Source organism: Ixodes scapularis, unplaced genomic scaffold (genome assembly GCF_016920785.2).
Source record: "Ixodes scapularis isolate PalLabHiFi unplaced genomic scaffold, ASM1692078v2 PGA_scaffold2__306_contigs__length_199485367, whole genome shotgun sequence".
Classification (NCBI taxonomy): domain Eukaryota; kingdom Metazoa; phylum Arthropoda; class Arachnida; order Ixodida; family Ixodidae; genus Ixodes; species Ixodes scapularis.
Genome location: NW_024609857.1, coordinates 71,249,311 through 71,275,304, shown reverse-complemented (window position 1 = coordinate 71,275,304; position 25,994 = coordinate 71,249,311). Strand labels below are relative to the sequence as shown.

At 45.5% G+C, this 25,994-nt stretch overlaps 1 protein-coding gene across 1 annotated transcript in view; it reads right to left on the bottom strand.

Moving 5' to 3' along the window:
- LOC8050584 (4-coumarate--CoA ligase 1) overlaps positions 1 to 25,994 on the bottom strand; it is a 58,078-nt gene that overhangs the window by 13,018 nt on the left and 19,066 nt on the right. Inside the window, exons 3-5 of the mRNA XM_029978191.4 lie at positions 22,617 to 22,720; positions 22,236 to 22,438; positions 6,276 to 6,441 (exon numbers count right to left, since the gene is read on the bottom strand). Coding sequence (XP_029834051.2) covers positions 6,276 to 6,441; positions 22,236 to 22,438; positions 22,617 to 22,720 — 473 coding nt within the window. The remainder of the gene's footprint in view (positions 1 to 6,275; positions 6,442 to 22,235; positions 22,439 to 22,616; positions 22,721 to 25,994) is intronic.

Genomic DNA, 25,994 nt, shown 5'->3' with positions numbered 1-25,994 from the left:
GAAGGGGTCCTCCGCTTTCCAGAACAGGTCTTAGCTTTTGCGGATCATTCTCTAAGCTTCCCAGTTGTATTGAGGTTAGCAAGGCCTACTCGTGAGGCGTGCGAATTCATAGCGGTTTGCTGAGTGTCGGAACGCTTTGCAGGCGAACTGCGGGCCATTATCGTTGAAGGATGTCTGCGAAATGCCATACCGGGCAAAGGTGCTCTTAATGACACTGATGATGGCATCAGCGGACGTTGAACGTAGCGTTATGACCTCGATGCTAGCCGACGACGAGCAGAAAGTGCTGGACATTCAGTTAGAACAAATCAGCCGCAACCCGGTCCCATGACTCGGGAGGGGTTTCGGTGGCGATCGCATGGACATGCAGCGCTGAATTCGGATGCTTGCAGACGCAGCACGGTTCTCAACGGCCGTCTTCACATGGCTCATGAGGTCCGGCCAGCACACCGAGTCCTTGGCTAGGGCCAGACACCAGTTCACACCTTGGTGCCCGTCGTGGAGCAGGCCCACGATGTCCTTGTGCAGCAGTGACGGTGCGACTAGACGTCAACGCATGAGGAGCAGGTCTTTCGGAATGAAAAACTCGCCACGGCGGTCCCAATAGATCGTCATGTTCAGGGGAAGCCGATCGCATCTTGGACAACTTCTCGTGCAGTATACCTTCAGGGCAGAGCACTCAACATCTGAAGCTTGATGTCTTTTGAAGTCCTCGAGGCATACTGCCAGAGTCGAAGGAAGGGCTGTCACGATTTGGGGCACGAAGAGCTCAACCCCTACTGAAAAAAAGTATATGAATCTATATAAGAACTGATATGAAATATCTAAAAACTGATATGAGACATATGAAACTGATATGAAATATCCAAAAACTGATATGCGACATAGGAACTGATATGAAATACCCAAAAACTGATATGCGATATATAAGAACTGATATGCAACATATGCCAACTGATATGAAATATCCAAAAACTGATATGCGATATAAGAACTGATATGAAATACCCAAAAACTGATATGCGACATAAAAGAACTGATATGCAACATTTGCCAACTTATATGAATGTGTCCAATAAACATATAAGAAATAAATTCATATAAGTTTTTTTTCAGTATACGACGTGCCGCGCGGGAAAGCAAACACGTGACTTGGAACCGCAGTGGAGCGGCTTGATTTACTGGCTTTCAAATAATTACGGCATGAGCGTTTACTTTTTATTAAGAGATTCGTCCCCTGAGCCGTTCTAAATACTCTCAGAGGTACGATCATTACTGAAAAAAATCTAACACGCTGAAAATATTATTTATTGCGTAGGTGGTCACCGAAAAACTCCGTACTTACAAAACGACCTGTATAAAAGGCGGAAACGCAGAGCTCCGAAGTAGTTATTGGGTGTGCTGCTGTATTCATGTTTGTTGTGCCGTGTATGTGTATGCACTCAATGTATATGTTCAACTGATGCTAGTGGTATGCGTAATGTATCTATACATGGTGGCGTGAGTAAATAAATATATTTTTGCAGCACATGAATTGGGCGGTACCTAGCGCCACCTAGCCTCATGTAACTGATATGCGGCATAGGAAACTGATATGAAATAATAAGTTCTGATTTGAAAAAGGTGTCCAATAAACATATCAGAAAAAAATTCATATAATTTTTTTCAGTAGGGACGCTGTGTGTGGTAAAGAAAATTCTAGAGAAAGTTTAAAAGAGTCCATCGGGATCTCTTGCCAGCGTGTCAGCAGTGTCGGGGTACTTTTCCGGGACGTTATATACCGAGAACTGGTAGCGCAGAAGTCTCATGCGGAAACGCTAGATGCGGGGCGTTTCCGCATCAGCGGCTGGTGGTCAGTCTTCGCAACGAAGCTGGGGCCGCGCAGAAACTCTTTAAAGTGCTGAACTCTCCACGAGCAGTAGTCAAGGCACGCAATGCAAAAGCGACCGATCGACGTTCCCCTGATGTTTGCCCCTGTTTTATCACGGCGCCCAGGCCATACGACCTGGCATCTGCGGATATGGTCATGGTGTTGTAGCGGGCGACGCAAGAGCTTGGATGTCACCATCCTCTTTGGCGTCTTGAACTCTGTAGCTTGGGCGGATCCGCAGGTCCGGTCTGTGTATTTATTCAAAAGGAGCCCGATCGGCGCAGTCGTGGCAGAGAGATACGGCAAGAATTGTCCAACGTGGTTCAAAAGGCCCAGGAAGCGTCTAAAACCGTGCACATACGTCGGAGGTCGCTTAAAGGGGCGGTGCAACGATTTTATGATTAAAAGAATTTGCATCTCGTCACTTTCACGTTGTTTATCGTGTCCCAGAGGATAGAGAAAACACTTCTTTCATTAAAAATGTCGCGATTCCGCTGCATAATCGCAAAGCAAAAGTCGAGTTTTTTCCCCAACCTGCAGCCCCAAGTGGCAGCCGAAGGAACTACGGCGGAAAGATTACGTGACCTCGCTCGGCTCTAAGCTGCAGCATAGCGCCCGCTAATGTACGCAGAGAGAGGGAGGGGAAGCGTCCTCCGAGATAGCACACGGGAAGCTACACGGCACTCCGAATGACGTCACTGGGAGTGCGACCAGGTGTGGCCCTGAAGGCTGGGAGTGAGTTGAGGGGTGCCCGAAATGACAATCTTTATCTTTTTTTTTACGCAACAACTAGGACACGCAGACGAAATCGGTTTTCTGTTCTTTACTTCAGAAGTGTCAGGGGGCAACTTCCAGAAATCTTTGACCGAAGTCCGAAAATCGTTGCACCGCCCCTTTAAGGCCTGACCAAACTAGCGTGAACGGCGCCGCCGGTCGGCGCCGCTGGGCGGCACCGCCGACCGGAGTCCCAATGCAAGTCCTCATTGGCCTTCGTTTTGCGGGCGTCACGTGACAACACTGGCTCTCGCGATAGCCCGCGCGCCTCCCGTCGCATTTCCCGCTCTTTCATCATCTGCTCTTCGTTAGATTCTTCCGTTTCGGCTCTCATCTTTCGCATATATCAGCATACAAACCGCACTCGCTGCCTACATGGTAGGTGTCCACGATGACCTGGTGATCAGAGCGAATGTGATTATCCTAGCCTGCTTGTTGATCTTGCGACGTCGCCGCGCTCTAAAGGGAGGGAGGCGCAGGTTTTGGGTCCGGCCGTGTTGCTTCTACCGAAATACCGAAGGACAGGTCAGTGCTTCGCTGCCCCGGCGGCGCGCCAGAGATGAAGACAACTTTCGAGAGTGTCAAGAAATCAACACAACATCCGTCACAACACAGACAAAATGCAACAAGTGCCACGGAGAAACTCACTTGTAATTTCGAATACCTCTCCTATAATTTCCCTGCGGTTGTTTGTAGCGTCCTTATCTGGGTAATATGGCCGCGTCGTGTCATATAAAAGGAGAAACAGTCGCAGAGTTTCGAGAAACCGCTCCAGTGGGAAAGGCATTGGGAGAAATAGGGATAGCAGACGAAAAGAAACGACGCTACGTTCCTTCGGGACGTGAAAGACAAGCGGAGAACCGGCTTGCTCGTTGCCATGGTATCGCAACGTCACTATCCACGCTTGCTCCGATTGCCTCCTCTCTTCTACGGCGAGGAGTGGCGAGCTCGGAACCGCGCAAGGACCGGTTGGCTTGGCGATCGACGTTGTACGGCGCACCGCAGAATGCGAAAACTGGTTTTCGTCGGCAGCCCGCGGCACCGAACGTCCCACCGCAAGCCTCCGCGACGCCAATGTGGTCGTGCCTTTACTCATGATGGCGGAGACCTTGTCTGGGTCCGGAGTGATGCCCTTGGGACTGACGACCTCGCCCAGGAACTTGACGGACGAAACGTCAAACTGAAATTTGGAGGCGTTAAGCGTAACGCCAGCTTGCTGAAGTCTCTCCAGGACGGCCTAGAGTCTAGCGTCGTGTTGCGATCTGTCCCTGCCGAAAACAAAGATGTCGTCCACGACGTTCACGCGCCCGTCGAATCTCTCGAGGATACGTGACATCTGGCGTTGAAACGCCTCCGGGGCTGAGGTGATGCCGGAAAGAAGGCGTCTGTAGCAGTAACCGCCAAAAGGCGTGATAAACTTGTGTACTGGCTGCTTTCGGAGAGACGCATTTAATAGAACCCCGATGTCGCATCGAGTTTTGAGAAGAGAATAGTACTTTCCAGTGGTCCCAGAACCTGGACAATAGTCGTCAACATGTGCCTCTCCGGGAGAAGAACCTCGTTCAGCTTGATTAGATTGACGCAGAGTCAATAGCCACCCGTAGCCTTGGGTACCACTACGAGGCCGGCGCACCACGCCGTAGGTGTCTCAACACGCCGGATGACACTTTCTCATTCTATTTGGTGCGCCGTAGGTGTCTCAACACGCCGGATGACACCTTCTCATTTTATTTTGTCGAGTTCGTCTTTCACCACTCCTAGGAGAGGAATGGAAATCATTCTGGGTACCCTGATCGAGAAGGGCACACCTCCGGGCTTGATGCGGATGTGGTACACGTTCGGCATCGTACCAAGTCTCGCGAAGAGTGGAGTAGTGACCGTAGGCGTCGTCAGGGCGGGTGGCGACGGAGCCGTCTTCAAGAGGTCGGTGTCGGTTACGGAATCCACGAAGTGGAGACCCCGAGAGCGACTATCGCAGGGCAGAGAGGTACCTATGCAGCCGACGACGTACAGCTTCTGGTGCACTGTCCGATCTTGCTATGCCGGGGTAGCCGGGAACATCCAGAGAAGGTTGAGACGGCGGCGTCCCGGACCGACGAGTTGCTTGCTCGCCCATGGGTTGGTCTAACAAGGCACGACATCATGGAAAAAAGCGCAGGATGATATAGAGAGCAGCCGTTGAACTGGAGAGGGCAGCCGTTGACGAGTATAACGACCTAGCGGCCGGGCGCTTGCGACGATTCCAGGAAGTGCAGCTGATATGACTTAGACGCTTCGTTTTGGAGCTGTAAGCCGACGCAAAATGCCCCTTTTGTCAGCAATCCTTACACGTAGTCCTCCTGGCTGGTCACTCTGAACGTGAGTGTGGGTTGTTGCTGTAGTACTCGCACGACGCCTTCGACCCACGGGGTTGGCTTTCCAGAGCGTAGTCCCGGCTTCCGAGACGGTACTCGAACTCTTAAGGGTGTCGCCGTTGAGGGTGCTTTGTTGCGAAGCCGTTGCTTGACGTTTTCTCTCGTGTTCCGTGTCCTCGTGTTGAAGAGCCAGCAAGAGCGCATCTTGGGGCGTCAGCTTCGGATTCCGTCAAAGTTGGTCGGACAGGCGCGAGCCTTGCAGCCCGACAACCAATCGGTCCCGTACGATGCGATCCTTCACCGCCGGTCCGGATAGTTGAACTTTTGGAAGATATCTCGTAACGCGGTGATGAACGCGTCGAAAGTCTCACCCGCGACTCGACTCGTACACCTCGTTGACGGGGTGAACAAAGTAGCCTGTAAGCTTTGCTGCGACGTCTGCGTACGATCGGTAGGCCTCGTCGTCCCTTTTCATGAAGGAAAGGAACACGCGAGCTTGGGGACCCATACATTATAGGAGGGTGCACACCTTGCTTTCTTCGGACGCGGTGGAAAGGCTCTACGCAAACTAGTAATCTTCGAACTGCTGAAGCGAGGCAGGCCCCTGGCTAGCTTCGTCGAACGTGAACGGCGGCGGAGTCCAGATCGAGAAAACAGCGGCTGCTGGCAGGAGTGGCGGTGAGAATTTACGAGGTGTCCGCCATCCCGGAGTCACTTTGGACACCATGAAGTGGTCGTGTAGCAGCGAGACGCGAGGCCCGAGAGCGCAAGCGCGAGCTGCAGGGGGCGGCTGAAAGTGATGAGACCCACCAGCCAAGTGTGCCAGTCAAAAAAAGCCCCTGTTCTTTATTCCGTACGGCGCCCTCTAGTGCTGTCTGCCGCGATCCTGGCGGTGGAACAACAGCAGAGTTTGATGCGGCGAATGCCGGTTATGCTGCAGGTCGCCCTCAGCTCGGCAGGCCACGGAAACTTCGGCAGGCACGAGCTAGGACGCCGCGACGACAGCGACTCCTACGTTCGCTCGTGCGTTTTTACCGGAACTCGACAATCAACCGTCGGGATCCCGGCACCTTGTAGAATGACACTCCAGCTTCTATAATTTCTTGCTACATCGGGGCTACTTTGACGCATGGGCGGTATATGACGCTAAACATATCAGTCGAAGACGTGATCTTCGTAGAGTACATATTAAGGCTCTTAGAAGTGAACAACCTGGTTTTTCTCCAAGCTGCACTAAGCTGCCAGTAATTAAAAATATAGTTTGCACATCGTCTCACCTTGAATCTGTCGATCAAATCGGCGTATCCTTCCATGGACAAGGTATGAGGTGCAACTACGCAGGTCGCTCCAATCAGAGCCGTAAAGATACTCCATAACCCTGATGCGTGAGTGATTGGGTTCCATAGCAACGCAACGTCTGCTTCGGTCGCGGTAGAGAACGGCCTGCAATGGTGCATTAAGAGACAGAGTCGAATAACGCAATAACGCAAGGGAACAAAGACCTCGTGTTCAGAAACATTGCAGTTTCGATATCCAAGGGGCAGAATGTCTGTGCACGAAGCCACCGTGTCTACTTCCCCACTAAGCGTACTGCGCACACACAGATCGGACTTACAGAAGTGGCAAGTGAATTGACGACGCCCCGAATATACCTATATTCACGAAAGTGTGAGTGGTGCTCGACATTGATGACGTGACACAACGTCCTTCTCAATGTGGCTGAGCAGGATGCCTCTTGGCTTCGGAATGCCATATGCAACCGGAATGCCATATGCAACATGATTGGCTACGGCCATCTACCCTGTGCACTCAGTCTTTTCACTAGTCCAAGGGACATCACATCTTCTCCGGCAGCACAAGCGAAAGGGACTGACCTCTCAATGCAAGGTTGGGCAGTGTCACGGTCGAAAACAGTGTGGCGAACAAACATACATCTTCTATATGTATTTATGTATCGCGATAACCATTAGTGAAAAAAGCACCGATTTATCTTAAATGTTCTACATTTTGTATTTGTTAACGTCATTATATTTCTAGCATTGACAGTTCGTTTCTTACCATTATTCGTATGATACACGCATACACTAATTTGTTGTCTTATTTTAATTCGAACACACACACACACGCACACACACACACACACACACACACACACACACACACACACACACACACACACACACACACACACACACACACACACACACACACACACATATATATATATATATATATATATCAGTATGTCGAACCGAAAAAAATACGGGTTCGGTTACGGTTCAGGTTCAGGTAAATTTATTTTGTTCCGGTTCAGTTCCGGTTCGATTAATTCGATCCGCGAACCGGTTCGGGGCGCTGAACCGGTTCACGAACCGGTTCGGAAATTATAAATGACAAATTGCAGCATCAAAATAAATTGCAAATAAAACATCTGAAATCAGCACATACGAAACGGGATACATCGTAGTGTAAGGCACAGGGATTTCTACCAGGAATGATTTCTTTATGTGCACTCAAAGGTTACCTCACCGACGTTTACGCATTCGGACTTCATCTAATTCGGTCCGACGCAGTAGCTGTAAAATCCGCGACCTCCTTACAAATCCACTTACAAGTAGAACTCGCTAACTATCCCGCCACCTCGGCGTGTAAGCAATTGAAGGAACAGCGGGGAGAAAATACAGCTTTCTTTATTTGAACTAGCCTTCGGTAACTCAAATTAGACCCTTAAAGAAGTTTTCACTAAACAAGATACGGAATATGAAAAACACTTCACCGAACGCAACGCCAGAAGGACGTAATAGGATAAATATTAAAATAGAAAAGTTCGCTGCCTCACAAACATGTTAGCTTCTAAGTGCCTATACGAAACCGGATGCATTATTATCAAACTCCACAGCCTTTTCTTTTCTCATTTCGATGGAAGCAAGCTTCAAGAACTCGCGCGTTCTAGAAACGTGTTATGAAATGAGCACACAGCAGCATCTAGGATTTACGAGATTGTAGGAAAATAAAATCCCGTGACGCGATTTTTTTTTTTTTTTTTTTTGCACAGCCTTCCAATTATTTTTCTTCCGTGCAAGCCGCGACCAGCGCAATACTGGTTCCTATGTCAAGATTCATGGATGCAGCGTTTGTCAACATTCATGGATGCAGCGTTTATATTCCTAAGACTGAGTGGAGAAGAAAAATATGTAAGCGAGGTGTGTGTCAGTTGACGGCACTTAAAAAACAAATGGCATTGATAGCACATTCATTGTCAACAGCGCGTGGCCGAACCGTTTTGACATGAACCGGTAACCGTTATTTTTTTTTCCGGTTCAGTTCCGGTTCGGGTTCATCGCGATAACAATATAACGGTTCGGGTTCGGGTTCAGTTCCGGAAAAAATACCGGTTCGGTTCCGGTTTTCGGTTCGGTTCGGTTCCGGTTCGACACCCTGATATATATATATATATATATATATATACTGGGTGTTTTTTTTTAAGCTTAACAGAATTTTTACAAAGAAATCAGGAAAGCTAGGTTAATGCGGTCTGCGCAGGTGAGTTATACGGCCAGGGGGACATAAGATGGGAGTCTAATCGTAACGATCAGTCGGCTAATTAGTTAAAATTCGTTAAATAAATTTTTAATTAATGAAAATAGACATATAGTTCCCATTATAAACTAGCTCAGCGTCATCGAAAACCACTAAATCAGTAATTTGCAGAAAGACTTTGAACGCGTGAGAAGCGAAATAGCGCACTAAAGTTACCGCTCGTGGAGCAGGTACAAGGCTGGGGATAGATAAGAGGCAGAAAAATTGCGCGGGCGCCTTATCGCAAGCGCTAGCTTTGGACGTGCTTCACGAGTGCTAACTTTAGTGCACTACTACGCTTCTCACGCGCTCAAAGTCTTTCTGAAAATGACTGATTTAGGGGTTTTCGACGACGCCCAGCAAGTTTCTAATTGAAACTATATGTCTATTTTCATTAATTAAAAAGATAATTAACAAATTTTAACTAATTAGCCGACTGATCGTTACGATTAGACTCCTATATCATGTCCCCCTGGCCGTATAACTCACCTGGGCAGACCGCATTAATCTAGCTTTCATGGATTTTGAAAAAAAATTCTGTTAAGCTTAAAAAAAAAACACCCTATATATATATGGGTGATTTCATCTCAAATCATGCAGCAAAAAGGGTAGAATTATTAATTTCGCTGAAAAACGTATATATTATGGCGTCGTCTTTACAAACTCAGTAGCCGCAAACCGCAAGCTCGTCGGATTTTTTGTTCTCAAATTACGAAGTTTAAAAGAGGCCGCGACGGAAAGCAGTGTTTTTGCACATCCGTCGTGGGTCGGATGTTTCGCTCGATCTCCCGCCGTGGATTTTCAGTCCACATTATTTGAACTTTTTTTCAAGCACTCTGTGAGCACAGGTAAAAGGCCCTAATACCATAAAATATTTTAGGCATTTTGCTTTTTTTCTGTGAAAATGTCAAAAACGCCACCTCGGTGTAATGTTGACGAATTTGACAATTAAATACTGGCGACATACTTGGGTTACATCAATATTTTTTATGCCTAAGGAGAGCCTAAAACACGCTCTTTATATATATTACAAAATGACTCCGCTGTATAAAATATCCTTTGCGGTACGTTTACGTTAATTTCATGCTAAACCCAAAAAGTGTAAATTTTGAAATCGATTTTCTAAAAAAAAAAATTTGTTTTTCTTATTTTTTCCTAAAATGTCGATATGATAGTTCTATACTCGAAAAGTAAGTCGAGAAAATGTGTATTTTGTTTGTATGTTTTATATTTAAGGCTCAATATTGAAAAAAGACGTATTCTTTTTGCAAGACCTAAATCAGACATAGCGACCCGTGCGCTTCTGTGAATTGTGAACAAGTTTTATTGAATTTTCGTGCATTTTCTAATCAATTATAAACGCAATTTGTGGTATTGAATAGTTATTTATGTTTCGATAAGAGCGAGAAACCACGAGCAACATATCTACTCAGATCAGCAGGCCTAGCAGACCTTCAATATCGAAGAGGCACAGACGCTGTATTGCTTCGATTTATAAATCTTTCACTGTAATCTAGCATGACTAGCTATTAGCTGTCATATTACTAAGACATAGAAAGTCACCACATAATTGATATATTATATACAATTGTTTTTCCAAAACCAAATGCTAGGGTTTGTTCACCGCACATCGCAAAGATCACCAGGGAATGGACTTACCCTTCCGTAATACACAAAAGTGAAGACACAGAAACGGTCCGAAACACAAAGAGAGATTGTCACGGAGAGGGGTAAGGAATAAAATAAATAAATGAGAATAAAATTACCCAACTCCGATCTTAAAGAAAATTGCGTTAAAAAATAAAAGATTTAGGTTCGAGCGGTGGCAAGGCGATAGGTCCACGCCTGGTGGAGAGTAAGACAAAGAAGTCGACGATACGTAAAGGTAAAACAAAAAGCAAAAATTGAATCAAGACGGAAATACTCAACCGCACCCCTCCCCCTCCCCCCTCCCACCTCCTCCTCCTCCTCCCCCCCCCCCCCCCCGCCTTCCACGTCATCTTCAAGATCGGCAATCTTCAACCCTCCGCAAGGTGGTGCTCGAAACCCGACGCTACAAAAAGAGCTGTACTCCGTCCGACAAAGGCACAGGCAGCAGCGGCAGCACCGTGAACGCGGCCTAAAAACAACGCTCTGTACTTTCAGGTTGGTTTCACACCCGTTTTTATTCGCCCATCTCTGCCGCTGCTGCTGCCATACAGCCATAGAGTGCGACTGGAATTATGAATGACCTGTGTTTACCGTGTGGAAAGTCCCTTCCCATTGATGGACCTATCGCGACCTGCTCTGAATGTTCCTATAGTTACCATTTAGGAACATGCAGCGGGATATCTGAAGTTACCTTCAAAAAGGAAGGGGAAAGTGCTAGAGTAGAATGGAAATGCCAGACTTGCCAAAAGGGCAAGCAGAGGTGTCAGTCTTTCAGGGAGACTAAACCCTCGGAGACTGACACAACAAAGATGTTCGCCTCAATAAGCCTAAAACTCGAAATTCTCACAAATCTAAAGGTAACAGTAGACAGTATCGAGCAATCTGTAAAGATGATGTCGGATCAGTACTACGAGGTCATGTCCCAACTGGCAACTCAAAATGCTGACATCAAAGATTTAAAAGCAGGGGTCACGAAACTTGAGGAGAACAAAAATGATGTTTCCCAGATGAAAGCGGACTGAATGACCTCGCGTGGAGGCGCAGGCTCCAAAATCTAGAATTCCATGGCATTCCGCTAACTAATAATGAAGATTTGCTCGAGAAGATAAACGACGTGGCAGCTAAGATCGGTGTAGCAGATCTCACAGAGCCGGAGGTGGTGTCAGCACACCGGCTCCCTCCGAAACTTGAAAAGGTTCCCGCAGTCATCGTTCGCTTTCCAAAACAGCAGACTCGAGATCAATGGCTCGAAAAAAAGAATGAATTAAGAAAGCAGCGGTGTGATATCTACATCCAAGAAAACATGACCCGTCTAAACAGAGAACTCCTTCACGCGAAAGACTGGGCGAGTGCCAACCGATTCAAGCATGCATGGCATAAAAATGGAAAGGTTATTGTGCGCGAAAAAGATGGAGCTCGACCTTTTGTTGTTAAGAATGTGGATGGCCTTGCAAAGGTTCGATAATTCAACATTCTTGTTTGTATAATATGTTAATTCAGGTCATTTTGCGAGATGGCGACTGCCAAAATTCTATTGCCGCGAGAACTGAAAATATTTTTGGGCGCTAAATGTGCATCCTCACCGAAATGTTTTCATCTAAACACCAGATCTGCCAAAAATAAATCTGCTGATTTGCAGCTTTTTTTGGATGAGCTGGATGTCTCTTTCGACGTAATTATGCTATCGGAAACTTGGTATAAATGTGATAGTGATGCTTTCAAACTTCCTGATTACAATACCCATACCGTAAATCGGCCATCTAAGCGCGGTGTTGGTGTTGCTATGTTAATTCATAAATTAATGAGTTACGAACTTTTATCTGAGTATTGTCGCTCTACCGATGGCTATGAGGTACTGTCGATAAAAATGGATAAACATGATGTGTCAGTATTTTATCGTCCCCCAGACGGAAACTTTTTAAAGTTTTGTGAATTTTTGGATCGCTTTTCTATGTTTATAGAAGAAAAACAGTACAACATAATTTGGGGAGGGGATTTTAATATTGACATGTTAGGTGATAGTAGTTCAAAAAAGAATATTACTACGCTTTTTTCAAGTAAACGGGTGCGTGAACGTTATAGATCAACCAACACGTATTACTACCACGTCAGAAACGTTGATTAATTTATTCATTTCCAATTTTGAGCTATGCAAAACAAAATCAGGTTTGATAGCTTGCGATATCAGTCACCATTTTGCAACTTTTTTTTGTTTAGGTGAAAATATAAGTAAACGTAAATACCCTAAACTTCACACTCGGGCACAAAAAATTACCAGCGACAGCCTAGATCATTTCAGAGATAGTTTGAACAGTGTAGACTGGACTCCGGTCTTGAACAAAGCTGATGCGAATCAAGCTTATGAGACATTTCTTCGAATTTTCAAAGCTATATATGATAAACACTTCCCTTATGTAAACGTTAAGCGCTTCAAGAGAGCTCGAAAACCATGGATAACATGAGAATTAGTTGCAAAGATTCAAATAAAAAACAAACTATATCAATCTTTCATCAAAAGTAAAGACCCCGAGAAACTTAATTTCTTCAAGGCATACAGAAATACTTTGAACAAGGAATTGAAGAAAGGAAAAATTATCGACTATCACAATTTGTTTAATACGGTATCCCACCGGGCACTGATGTAATGTGGAAAAAGCTGAACACTGTTTTGAATTGCAAAGTAACTCAAAGTAACATCGAATCAATAATCCATAATGACGTCGAACTGACTGGTCGCTCTCTGGCTAATGTGTTCAATGATCTTTTTATTAATTTAGGAGGGAATACAAACATGGCCGATGCTTGTTCTTATATCCATCGAAACGTAGATGAAACGATTTATTTAAACCCAGTTACTGAAGTAGAGGTGGCCTCAGAATTCCGCACCGTGAACATTAGTCATAGCTGCGACGCCGATGGTATACAGATACGTCCAGTCCTGCTCGTTCTAGACATCATCGCTCGCTGTCTGGCATATATCTTTAATCTTTGTTTAGAAACCGTCACATTCCCCCAAAAAATGCAGATAGCTAAGGTCCTTGCACTTCATAAGAAAGGGGATAGAAATGATATAAATACCTACAGGCCTGTGTCACTTCTCCCAGTGTTCTCGAAAGGTTTAGGAAAAATAATACATAATCGTCTTACCATATTTATAGAAAGGCGTAACATCATTACCAAATCCCAGTTCGGGTTTAGAAAGAAACTTTCTACAGAATTAGCTTTACAGGACCAGAAAGAATATATTTTACGCAACATAGAAGATAAGAATGTAGCCCTAGGCACTTTCATAGACTTTACAAAATCATTTGATTATATTAACCACGAGCTACTTATTCGAAAACTTGAGATTTATTGTATCAGGGGACATGCAGCAATCCTCATAAATCATACTTAGAAAGTCGCCAACAGTTCGTTAATATTAGCGGCCACTCATCCGATACAAAATCAATTAAATCTGGAGTACCACAAGGCAGTATACTGGGGCCACTACTGTTTAATATATACATCAATGATACCGTTAACATAGCAGCAAACGTAAAGTTTATCATCTACGCTGATGACACCAGCCTCTTTTTTTCAGCTAAAAATTGAATGAAATTTCTTGTGTTGGTAATAAAACCATAAAATTCTAGAAACCTGGGCTAATTTGAATAATCTTATCATAAACAAAAAAAAAAACGAAGGCGACCTTTTTTAGCTCCAGAAATAAGAATATCATCCTAACAAGCGACATTGCCTTAGACTCGTGTCCAATCGAAATAGTAAACACATTTAAAATTTTGGGGGTAATTTTCTCAAAGCACATGTCTTGGACCGAACATGTGGACTATTTAATTTCTAAACTTTGCAGAATAACTGGCATGTTACATAGACATCGACATATTCTTCCTACTGGAGTTAAGCGGCTTTTATATAACTCATTATTTTTATCTCACCTGAACTACTGTCATCTAGTCTGGGGAACCACCACAAAAACTAATCTGCAAAAACTATTTTTACTGCAGAAAAGAGTGCTAAGGGTCATATGCAACGTGCCAAATAATTTTCATACTAACGAACTTTTTGTTGGGCTGGGTGTTCTGAATGTATTTCAATACTATGATTTTAGATTTTGTGTAAAATATAAACAGAAATATCAAGATATTAACAGCTTTTTGATACGCTTAGCATCCCTTAGAAACCAAGCTATAACATATTACACTCGCCATTCAAATTTCTGGGTAGTAGATGCATCTCGTACCGACTATGGTTTACAGATGATTCAAATAACACTGCCAACGTTTCTGAACAAAATGATGCGGTCTAATTTTGATATAGAATCCTGTAGCATGTATGATATTAGGAGATATTCTCTATCGAAGTAATTATGTGATTACACTGAATCCCTCGTAGGTGTTTTTCTTTTTTATTTGCTCTTTGCTTTGATATTAGGAGATGTTTTTCTGTCAAAGTAATTATGATTTCCTCGTAGGTGTTCTCTGTTTGCTTTATGCCTTTATTTTTTTTATTTTTCGTGTATTTAATTTCTTGTGTGTGCTTCTGCAACCGCTGTGTACCTGTGAGGGGGCTGAGGACTAGTCAAGCTGCTTAGACAGCTTTTTTCCTCAGCTCCCACCATATTTATATGGTAAATAAAGCTATTATTATATCATTAAATATTATAACCGTTAGGCCACGCGCGCACCGCCTGCTTGGCCAGCTGCGCGCGTGGCAATATAGACTCAAAATCCACGGCGGGAGATCGAGAGAAACACCCGACCCACGACGGATGTGAAAAACACTGCTTTCCGTTGCGGCCTCTTTTAAGATTCGTAAGTCGAGAACAAAAATCCAACGAACTTGAGGTTTGTGGCTACTGCGTTTTTAGAGACGACATCATGACATATATTTTTGTTCAGCAAAATTAAAAATTCGACCCTTTTTGCCTGCACGATTTGAGATGAAATCACCCATATATATATATACAGTCAAACCCGTTTATAACGAACAGCAGGAAACGCTACGATCAGTTCAATATCGCAAATAGTTTTTTTTTTCTTTCACGATGCCTTCGTTGTAAGGCGAGAGCTTCTCTTTCTTTCTCATCTCTTGTAACATCGCCTTGTAACAACGCGCTGTAAATTTTTTAATTTTTTTTTATTTTTGCATGCATGGAAAGTTTTTTTTTTCCTTTAGCTTATCTCCTTTTCTAAATCGCTTTTCTTCGTGAGCAAACGCTTTGGGATGAAACGTTTTTTTTCTTTTTCTGCGCGTGCGTGCACTGTGCACTTTTTTAGCTTTTTTCCCTTCTGAATTGCTTTTCTTCGCTCAATTTTGTTCGAAACTTGAGCTCTTGGAATTTTCTTTCTTTCCTACTTCTTTTTTTGGGAAAAGGACAGGCTAGAAGAGGATTGCTTTCGCGTTTTTGGAAGCCTTCCCGGGGGGAAAAGTTCGATATGGCCAATAGGCTGCTCGTTATAAAAAGTAATTTTTTGCGTGCATTTTTATTTAAATTTTCCGTGAGTTCGATATTGACGATAATTCGCTGTACGTGGGTTCGTTCTAAACGGGTTTCACTATATATATACAGGGAGTTTCAGAGAACGCAGGCCAAATCGCTCCTGCGAAAACTACTCATCGCAAAGAAAAAAGGCTTGTGGCGTTTTGGTCCTGGTCCAGGGGCCCATCTCGGAAAATTATTAAAGTCTGAGATAATTAAGTTGTTAATTACTTTTGCGTAATTAACTTTTTTAATATTGTGTTTAAGGACATGGTTTAAATTAGAAAATTGCTCAGCATCATCAAAAAACACTAAACAACAAATTGCAGAATGATAGAAAGCACGCGAAGCATTTTACGGCTTTCTGAAAAAACGCACAAATTCGCCCGGTTTTTAAGGTTCGGTTTGCTATCGGAGCGCATCTCGGCCTAGGCGGCACCGCGCCCCGTGGAGTGATAGTGACACCAGCCCATGCTGCGTCGCGCGATGACAGCGCAGCAGAGGTTGGGTGCACTATCTCTCCACGGGGCGCGGTGCCGCTAAGGCCGAGATCCGCTCCGATAGCAAACCGAAACTTAAAAACCCGTCGAATTTGTGCGGTTTTTCAAAAAGCCGTAAAGTGCTTCGCGTGCCTTCTATTGTTCTGCAATTTGTTGATTTAGTGTTTTTCGATGATGCTGAGCGATTTTATAATTTTAGCCATGAACTTAAACACAATATTAAAAAGTTAATTACGGAAAAATAATTAACGACCTAGTTATCCCGGACTTTAAAAATATTCCTAAATGGTCCCCTGGCCCAGGACGAAAACGCCACAAGCCTTTTTTCGTAGCGATGAGTAGTTTTCGCAGGAGCGATTTGGCCTGCGTTTCTGAAACACCCTATATATATATATATATATATATATATATATATATATATATATATATATATATATATATATATATATATTGTTTAAATTGGGGTTGAGAACTAGACAAATTCTATCTTCACCATGTATTTTTTTAGCTTGGCGGACATTAAATAAGGGAATAACCATCACAGTAAGTTGACTAATTAACTATAATTTCTTAGTTAACTTTTCAACTGTTTGTTTCTTTGCGTGATGACGGAATTGAAGTATCGACGGCAATTATTAAAGGGGCCCTGCAATCATATTTAAGCGTCTAACTTTTTTTGCGGTTTCCACGTCTCATGGGGTTCGGGCAAGCCAGCGGGCACGGAGAGAGTAACTAAATATCAGTGCATCATATTTTCACCGGGCGACGCGGAAACCTCCTCCACCGACGGGGGCGACCCGCGGCACCGAAAACGCGCAAAATGTGACGTCTTCGGTCCTGGGCTTACTACTGGTCAGAGCCGCAAAAAGCTTCTTTTTAGTCGAAATACAAAATATATGTGGCGCGAACTGTTTCAATTATTTATAAAAGTACGTTTCGTTCAGTATTTTAGACCAGAAAAGAAACAAATGCAGTTTATGAAGTACGGAAACAAGAAATGACCCGTCAATACACCCGCCACCAAGCGGTGGAAAAGGCGGCACATACTAGAAAGGAGTAGTGGGATCAGGCGCCGACACGGAAAGGTCCCGGATGTACGCGGCGGTGCTGCGGTCGTATCGACTGGAAGATCCGAGCGGCTCCGAGCGTTCAGAGGGCCTTCGCGGGCAGGTTAGTCTTGCGGTTTGGCCGTTTCGCGTTATCGCAGCGCGAAGTGGCTCCCAATCTGAACTGATCTTTACCCCGTGTTTGCTGCCGTTTGTGGCCAATGAAGTTTCATGCCGAATTAGTGTTTAATTGCGCAGCAAATGCAATGAGAGCCGCTCTGACTGCCCGCTGCATACAGCCTATCCAGAACATGCCTCAGTGGCGCCCTCTCGCGCCGTCGACACGGAGTGCGGCAGCCGTGAGCGCTCGCTGAGCTCACTGCCCCTCCTCTAGTTCACGGCCACTCAAGCAACCAAGGACGTCATGAGAGAGGTTATTTTTTGCTTGTTTTTGTAATTTTAGTTTGCCTATAACTTTTAGAATAAAGCGCAATTCAAGAAAAGAAAACTTTTATTAAGTTATTACGTCCAGTGCGCTAAGGCTCGGTGCAAATTAAAAACCAGTAAAAAAGCCCTTTAAGGTCAGACAAAATTAAATAATTTGTGAGAGGGTAATAATACTTAAGATATTATTCGATCAATTTTCGCGTTTTTTCCCTGGGTTTAAAAATTGCGCGCCAAAAAGCGCATCAAGCACTGCACACAGCGACGCTTGGAAGAAGTTGTCATTTATGTCACATAGTCACTTGTGTCGTCGGCGCACCTACCAAGGATACGGTGCCGAGACTGTGACGACATGATTGAAGTGACGATGTCACTCTACCAAGCGTCGTCAACAGGGCTCGCGGCGCTTTTTTTGACTGAAAAAAAGAAAACATTACCTTCTGACATTTTTTTTAATTGGTCTTGCCTTTAATAATAATTGACGTCAATATTGGAATTCCAGCATGACCTCTAAAACTAACAAATAAGATATGAAAGACCTTTACAATTCTCTGAATTCCCGAATTAGAACGCAGCTCCTGAGGAGGAGGAGGGAAGGGTACGGCGGTGCATTTACCGGGAAATCGTGGGACAACTTCCGGTAAATTCCCCGGCTAAATTTAGCGGGGAAATTTCTCCCCTAAATTTGACGGAAAACTTTCCCCGCTAAGTTTAGTGAGGAAATTTTCTCGCTAAATTGGCGGGAAAATTTCCCCGCTAAATTTAGCGGGAAATATTTTCGCTAAATTTAGGCGCCGTGTGACGTCATTATGGGAAATGTCCTATAACGCAACGCGCGCTTACGCCGACGGCGACACCACTCATGCATGAATCGGGCGCCTAAGAGCTACTCTTTTAAAGTTAACATACCCTTTTCAAATGTCCGTCGAGGAACATTGGCGGTCGCCATTGCTTGGCGATGGGGTCCGCGAATGTTACAGGCGGGGGGCCATGTCTTTAATTCTTTTGCCCGATCCCCCAAAAGTCAACCTGGTGATATCCCACGCCACCTAGTGATGATTACAAAATTGCAGAGGGGGAGCAAATTCGCAAAGAGAGGAAATCATTCTTTTGGGTTTTATTTTTCTAGGCTAGGTTGCGCAAGCTACCACCCGTTAGAAAGGCTGCAGCCGTTAGCGTCTATCCATCCATTCATCTTTGGACACGAAGTGCGTGATCAGATTCGGGTCCTCGCCGAACGCTGATACAGCGCTCATTTTCAATACGAGCTTAACCGAGTTTACGCTGGACACTGTCGCAGCCCTCGCGGACGCCACCGGCGCCGCGCATGCGCGATGCGGGTGTGGGCAAAAGCTCGCCGTCGCCCATAAACAAACCATTGAAATGCGATGTTGTCAGCGTGCGTGTGAGTCCCCGTGATCTTTTTTTTCGGCTGGAATTGCTGATTCTACGTCTTCCTGGCAATCTCTGACTACTTGAGTGGCCTGAGTGAAATTACCGAGGCTCGTTATATCGCGAAATTTCGCGTGAATAATGTGACATGCGGCGATTCACTCCGCGTGGACGCCGCAGAATGGACGCTGAACCCTGATTCGCACGATGAGATTTCGCTCGCAATTTTCAGTCACGACGTCGCTCGGGCTGCAAAAGCGTGAACCGTAACTGAGATGGTCGACGTCGATACTGAAAATCGCAAGCAGAATCGGACCAAGGGAATCAGGGATAACAAGTCAGTGATTGGTCACTGGTAACAATGATCAACATCTCCTTGTATCCACTGTTTACATCGAGCCTGCTTACCAACCTTCAAACTTAAGTCTTTTCAGGCATGCACTTACTGCTTATCACAAGTACCGTGCCCACGTTTGGTCTACGGGCCGGTGTCGTCTCAAAGAGCATACGACAAGCGGAAACGTTTGAAAAAGCAGACGACAGTTCGGACAATCAGGCGGCCGTCAAAACAACGCAGGAATACACGCCTCACATGGGGACATCCGCCCACAGCCCCAGACCGGAAGTGCGCCCGACGCGCCACCACCGCGCCATGGCGTGACAGATGTGAGTTCGTGTATGGCACGGCATCTATCAGTAGTTTGTAATTTGGAGATGTATTATATTATAACTTAGCACATAGATACATCTTCTAATTATACATACACACATCTCCAAATTATACATACCGTATACTTTCTGGACTATAGTCCGCACCAGGTGTATAGTCCGCAGGGGCAAATTTGGGGTCTAAAATTAAAGTTATTGCTTAGATAGTCCGCACCCGGTGCATAATCCGCACCTGGTGATTAGTTGCCACAAAAATCCCAATCGACGGCACCCCTTGACAAATGTCTGCTTTCTTGGCTCACAAACAAGCCTATAATTTGCATAAATCATCATTAACATACTCTTTCATTCACAAAGCCCGTCTCGTCATAATCAATGATATTGAAAGACAAAAATCCTGTATAGTCCGCACGCGTAGATAGTCCGCACAGCCTAAAATTTCAACTTTTAAACACCTATAGACCGTTCCATTAGGGTCATAGCAGAGAAGGTAAAAGAGAAAAAAAAATGCACTCTTCCTCTCACCCCTCATGTCGTCCGCTCCGCCCAGTGGGCTGTAGCTAGCGTCCGGCTGGCGTGCAAACTCTGTTTAAAATCGCGTAATTTTGGAACTTTCAAGCGCAGATGCGCAGATTTTGGTATGCCAGTTATCGTGTAATACTATGCTAGATAAAAAGACTTACAGGGCCCAATTGCGCTGTAACCTGCGTTTAAATAAAAACAAAAAATAGGGAAAACTGTGCAAGATTGGCCGGTCTCTTTGGCGAAAATTAAATTCGTTTGCTGTAGCTTTTTTACTATACAAAAGTTAGTACTGGTGTAGGCCTTTAGCGACCATGAGCGGAACTCTGAAATAATAAATAACACGTGCTCTCTTGCCGCAATACAAGCAGTAGTTGAGGGTAGTACTGCCGGCTGACTCAACTGCTATTTAAGTAACGGAAAAAAGATATGCTAGTTGATCATATAGCAAAATAGAACAATAGAGAGCTATAGGCTGATTTTGGAATAGCCACAACTATTCTAAGAACGCGAACCACTTCACAACGGCAGCCACGAGCGAGAGTTCGATGTTCGGTAGAGCCCGCCGATACAGCCCAAAGATGGAGAACGGCAACCTCCCGGTTTGTCGTCTGCTAGCGGAGTCGGGCGCGTGCCCTCTCTCTCGTTTTACCCCGCCGAACCCGCTGAGCTTTCCGGATGTGTGGAGAGGGCGCTGCGGTCGAACAAAATGGTGCTGCCCAGAGAGCGCTAAATGGAATGGTCTATAGTCCGGAAAATACGGTACATACATTTTCAAATTAGATGTGCTATAATGTTATTTGATTTTATGGTTGGGGGGGGGGGGGTGCGTTTTCTCTGCCCCCCAACATAAAAACTTTTGCTTGCCGTTTTAGCCTAGAAGCGTGCGGCAGTGTATGAGCGAGAAGTTGAAAGGGGCAGCCCGCCGAGACGCCGGAGGCGGAAAGGTTAAGAGGGAAAGGGAAAAACATACATGACGGGTCGGAGAGGGAGAAAACGCACCCTTTGTGGGGTTATTGAGTGGCTTCGAGGGGGAAAATGCAATAGAAGAAACTGCTTCTTAGCCTCCCTTTGTCGAGGGTAGAAAGTTGGACAAGTTGGTGATTCATAATGATTAAAATGCGCAACAGGACGACGGACACAGAAGAAGACACAGACAAAGCGCTGTGTCTCTGTCTTCTTCTGTGTCCGTCGTCTTGTTGCGTTTTTTAGTCATTCTCCCTTTGTCCTTTTGTTGGGTCAACGAGAAGCGAATAGCGTACCTTCCACCCCCCATTTTTCACCCAACCCCAACCACCTCAAGGTTTGCACAAAGGCCAAGGAGGGTGAACCGCCTCTCCAGCTTGGCCGAGGCGCTCTCCGGGGCCCGAAAAAGTTCAGTATAGTAATATGTTGACTCCCCATACACCCCCAAAACGTCATCTTCATGTGACCGTTAATGCAACTCCTCTGCCTCCTCCTTTTCCTCCTCCTCCTCCTCGGCCCCCCCCCCCCCCTTTCCGGAGTTTCCAGGAGCCGTTTTAGCACGTTTTGCGGGTGGGTTTAGACCGTCCTCAAATCCTCATTCGTATAGAACCGGTGGATTTACGAAAGCGGTGGAGAACGTTTGACAACAATGGCTAGGACTAGTAGACGACGCCGGTGCTCGGCGTCGCAAAGACTGACCCTGACGCCACCACTCCCTCTGCGCGAGGAGCAGAGGACGACCTCGCTGGCTTTGATCGGGGGAAACAATAAATAGAGACAAAGGACGCTAGCCCTCTGCGTGTACCCACTATCCTTTCAATAAGAGCTCGGCACAGTGACGTCACCGCAGCCTCTCCGCAAGGAGCAGACGAGCAATCACACTGCACAAGTTAGAAGATTTTGAAGCTAGAGATTTTACAATCCTTACAGTCATTATGACAAAAGACTAAGACAGGCAAAATAACTACACGTGTGATCAGTACATACGCGTAAGTGTAGAAGGAAGCAACGTAGTTGCAGTGCGTGATTTCTACGGCCTTTGGGAGCCCTGTGGTGCCCGACGTGTAGGCCAGCGCCATGAGGGTGCGCTCCGGGTCCGGTACGAGGATCTCTTGGAATTCTGACTCCTTCCAGTGGGAAAACTTGGAGGCAGACACAAACCCCTCGGCATCCCCCATCACGAAGAGGCCCTGAAATGTGCAATCAACTCCTAGAAACTCTTTCTATTACGTATCAAAGTCCTAATACTGTTCCTTCGTAGAAATCACGGAGTAGTAATGTGCCTCTCAATAACATCATGTAAAATATATTCATACACAATATTAACATTATTTGCTTTTATATAATAGCAGCATTAGCTGTACCCACCTTGAACGGAGCCTTCGCATGCACATTGCTAACTTTTTGGACGAAGTTTTGTTCGGTCAATATGTGCAAAACGTCGGCGTCCTTCACTTGGTAATGGAGCTCTCCTTTGAACAAGCAGACAGAGTGGTCACAGTTAGATTAGAAGAATGAAGCACTTCATTTTGTATTTAAGCCATACGAGCTCAACACCGCAGACCGGAGATGACAAGAGAGTTAAAGCGGATGTCACATACCATAGGACGACCATTAATTAGCCAAATACATATGGCTTAGCCTAGAAGGGCAACTCCGCTCGCTTCCGACGATTTAGGGATAATGGGTGATTTCGCATTAAAAAGCGCTAGTAGAAGACACTGCGTCATTGCTTCGAGTAAAATGGGACATATATTTTTAGATCGAATTTAAACACAAGCGGAAATCGAAACCGAAACTTCGGCTCCGTCCGGCAGCATTTGCCTCGGGCCGCCAAGCACATGACTATCATGTGGTACGAGATGTCACGTAATCTTCCACGCAACGACGGGTGGGATTGGGCGGGCGTATGCGAGACGAAAGTGTCGTCTGCACCGCACTTTTCACCACGTTTTGGTGTCTACGACATTCCACAACGTCCGCACGATTGCGGCATAAATCTGCGTATGTAGTGTCCGTATTGTGAAATAAAGACTAGTGAAAGGGACTCCGAGAGACAATGATCATAAACGGTGAGACGACGACGGCGGTTGTGACTTGTGACGCGGGAGACGGCGGTAAAGGCGGGACTACGGCGGGGCGACCGGACGGCTCCCAAGGCGCTCGTTTCGCAAGCGCACCGAGAGGAAATGAACTTGCTGACCTCACCCGTTTCGCTTGCCCGGAGAAGTAAACACAAGCAAAAGAGGGAAACGGTGATGACGTTTAACTCAATGTTGGCTACGCCCACGCCGTAGCCTTGACTGCGCTGTTGGCCGTGCCTCAATAGACTACTTCCATAAAGCCCTGCATGCAACACGGCGCGCGTTGCACTCTGGGAACTAGTTGGCCAGGGAGGAGAGTGCCATGGTTTCGGTTTCGATCGACACGCCGACAAGAGATTACACACAGAGCATGGACTATTAACGGCCGTTGTCTCATGTTTTCTGGCCCCGAGAGCGTCATTGGTGGTCTCTAAACTAACCTAAATGGTCAGACCTCGAAGCTTTAGCACAAGCCCTAGACGTATAGCTTGTCTTAAGACATGCGCTTGTTGTATTTTTGTACTTGAGCCATTCTGTTAGCGTTTCGAGGTATGTGGACGAGCCGGTGCTGGGAATGTCGACGCTGCGAAGCTCGGGGATCTTGCTTGTGTACGAATCAACAAGCTGTAGACACCAATAAGTATGCATACATCGAGCTCGCGCCTTTACATTAGTGTTGTTGATCAGGAAGTGTGTTTGTTTCGTGCGTCCATAGACAAAATATAACTTTTTGCAATTATCGATTTTCTTGATACGCATGTGTACGCGTGGTAAAACTCGGAGGTACCATTGAATTATAACACATTTCTTGTCTCTTATCTGTACTGACCCGCAGCACTGCACGGAGCGAAGCTTTCCCCGGCCATTTGCATTTTACTAATATTCAACATCGCGTATGTGCGTAAAGTTATCCTGCAATCGTATAGGCACATTCGCGCATACAAACCGTTTTAAGAAAGCAAAAGTAGAGCACTTGTGTGAAAAATGTCGCACCATTCGCCAGAAGTACACCGGACGGGCATGAACCCCTATGCGGTGCGCCAAACAAACTAAATTATTCAAATTGCATTTGACGGTTGCTAATAACCATAATATGTGTTACGTGTTTGCTTTCTTCCTGCCTGAGTATGCCGAGATAATTTCAGACACACCGTTCAGGCACAGATCTTCGGCGTCAGTAAAAGCTCGTCCAAAAAGGCCTAGCGAGGAGTAGGGGACGCTTGTTAGGGCCTCCGTCGTAGCTAGCCGAGGCTCAGCGTTTGGGAAAACTTAATCTTCTATCAGCATAAAATATGACTGGGGGATATATGATGACACGAGGACGACATCATAGTAACTTTGGTGCAATAGTGAGGTCGAATTTATTGCGTTTCCTTAAAAGTTCATGCGTCAACGCTGGGCTCAACTTTGATACTCCTGTGAGGATGCGGCTTGCTTTTCGCCCAATAAAGTAACAAGAAGCGGACTTTTGGCAAACAAAGTACGTGTAATGCTCCAGGTGACCGAATTTCACTTGTAGTTCACTGGTACTAGACGGTATTATTGAAAGTGGGCTCAAAGATGAGGTGACTAAGCCACGTCTTACTACGTTTGCATAAGCACTCATAATATTCGGTGTTTCGGGAACCAAGGAAAGTGCCCCGGCCTTCGTTTTGTATCGCTCGAGAATGAGTGTATTGTACATTCGGAAAAAAAGTCAGATAATCGAAAACGCAAGCAGCGCGTTCGGTCGCGGCGTGATAGCATGAGATGGATCTGCTCAGTCGAAACCGAAACTGAGTGGCCAACTAGTTCCCAGAGTGCACTGCGTGGTATTTCGCCGCATTGGGGCGCGTCGGTTTTGGAAACAGTCCATTCGCCCTTTGAGTCAGCCGATTTTGGCAACTTGGAGAGTCCCAAAGTTTGCTGGACCGTTAAAAAAAAAAAAACATTTAGACAGAACTACGTCTTAATATTTGACGCGCGGTCTTCGTTTTTTTTCGAAAACAAAAATGAAACGGAGTAGCCTTTCAAGCGCCAGGATTAAAACGTGCACAAATGAGGATTCTGACTTCCATAAAGTGACCATATTCCTCGGGCCCCAAAGCGGGACGCATATCGGGGGGGGGGGGGGGGGGGGGGGGGGGGGGGGGGGGGGATTATTGTGTTGCAAGACTTGAAAAGTTTAAATTTCAGTAACAAATCACACCCTTTCATTATTTCGTATACACCGTGTGAATTTCTTTTTCTTGTAATTTGCATACTGTTTGGCTTGCACTGACATATCTAATAAATTGGTTGGAATATTTCTTTAATGTTAATGTATTTATTTTTGTGTACTATGTCCACAGTACTGTTCACATGTCATACGCCAGTTAACCTTCAGCATCTTCTCTGTCGAGCATATCTTGTTTCTTGATCAGAGAAAGTACTCTCTCACCGGTGCGATCCTTTCGTTTAAACGCATCTTTCATCTATCCGCGGTTCGGGGAGCAAAAGCGGAACAAAACGGCGTCCCACAAGCACGCTGGCGGGACAGCGGGACAAAGGCCGGAAAAGCGGGACCTGTCCCGCCTAAATCGGGACGTCTGGTCACTTTAGACTTCCATGTCTTTCGTTTAAAATCAAAGGGGAAAAAAAATAATCTCGCGTTGCAGAACCCAATTAAACGTGCATTCCATCG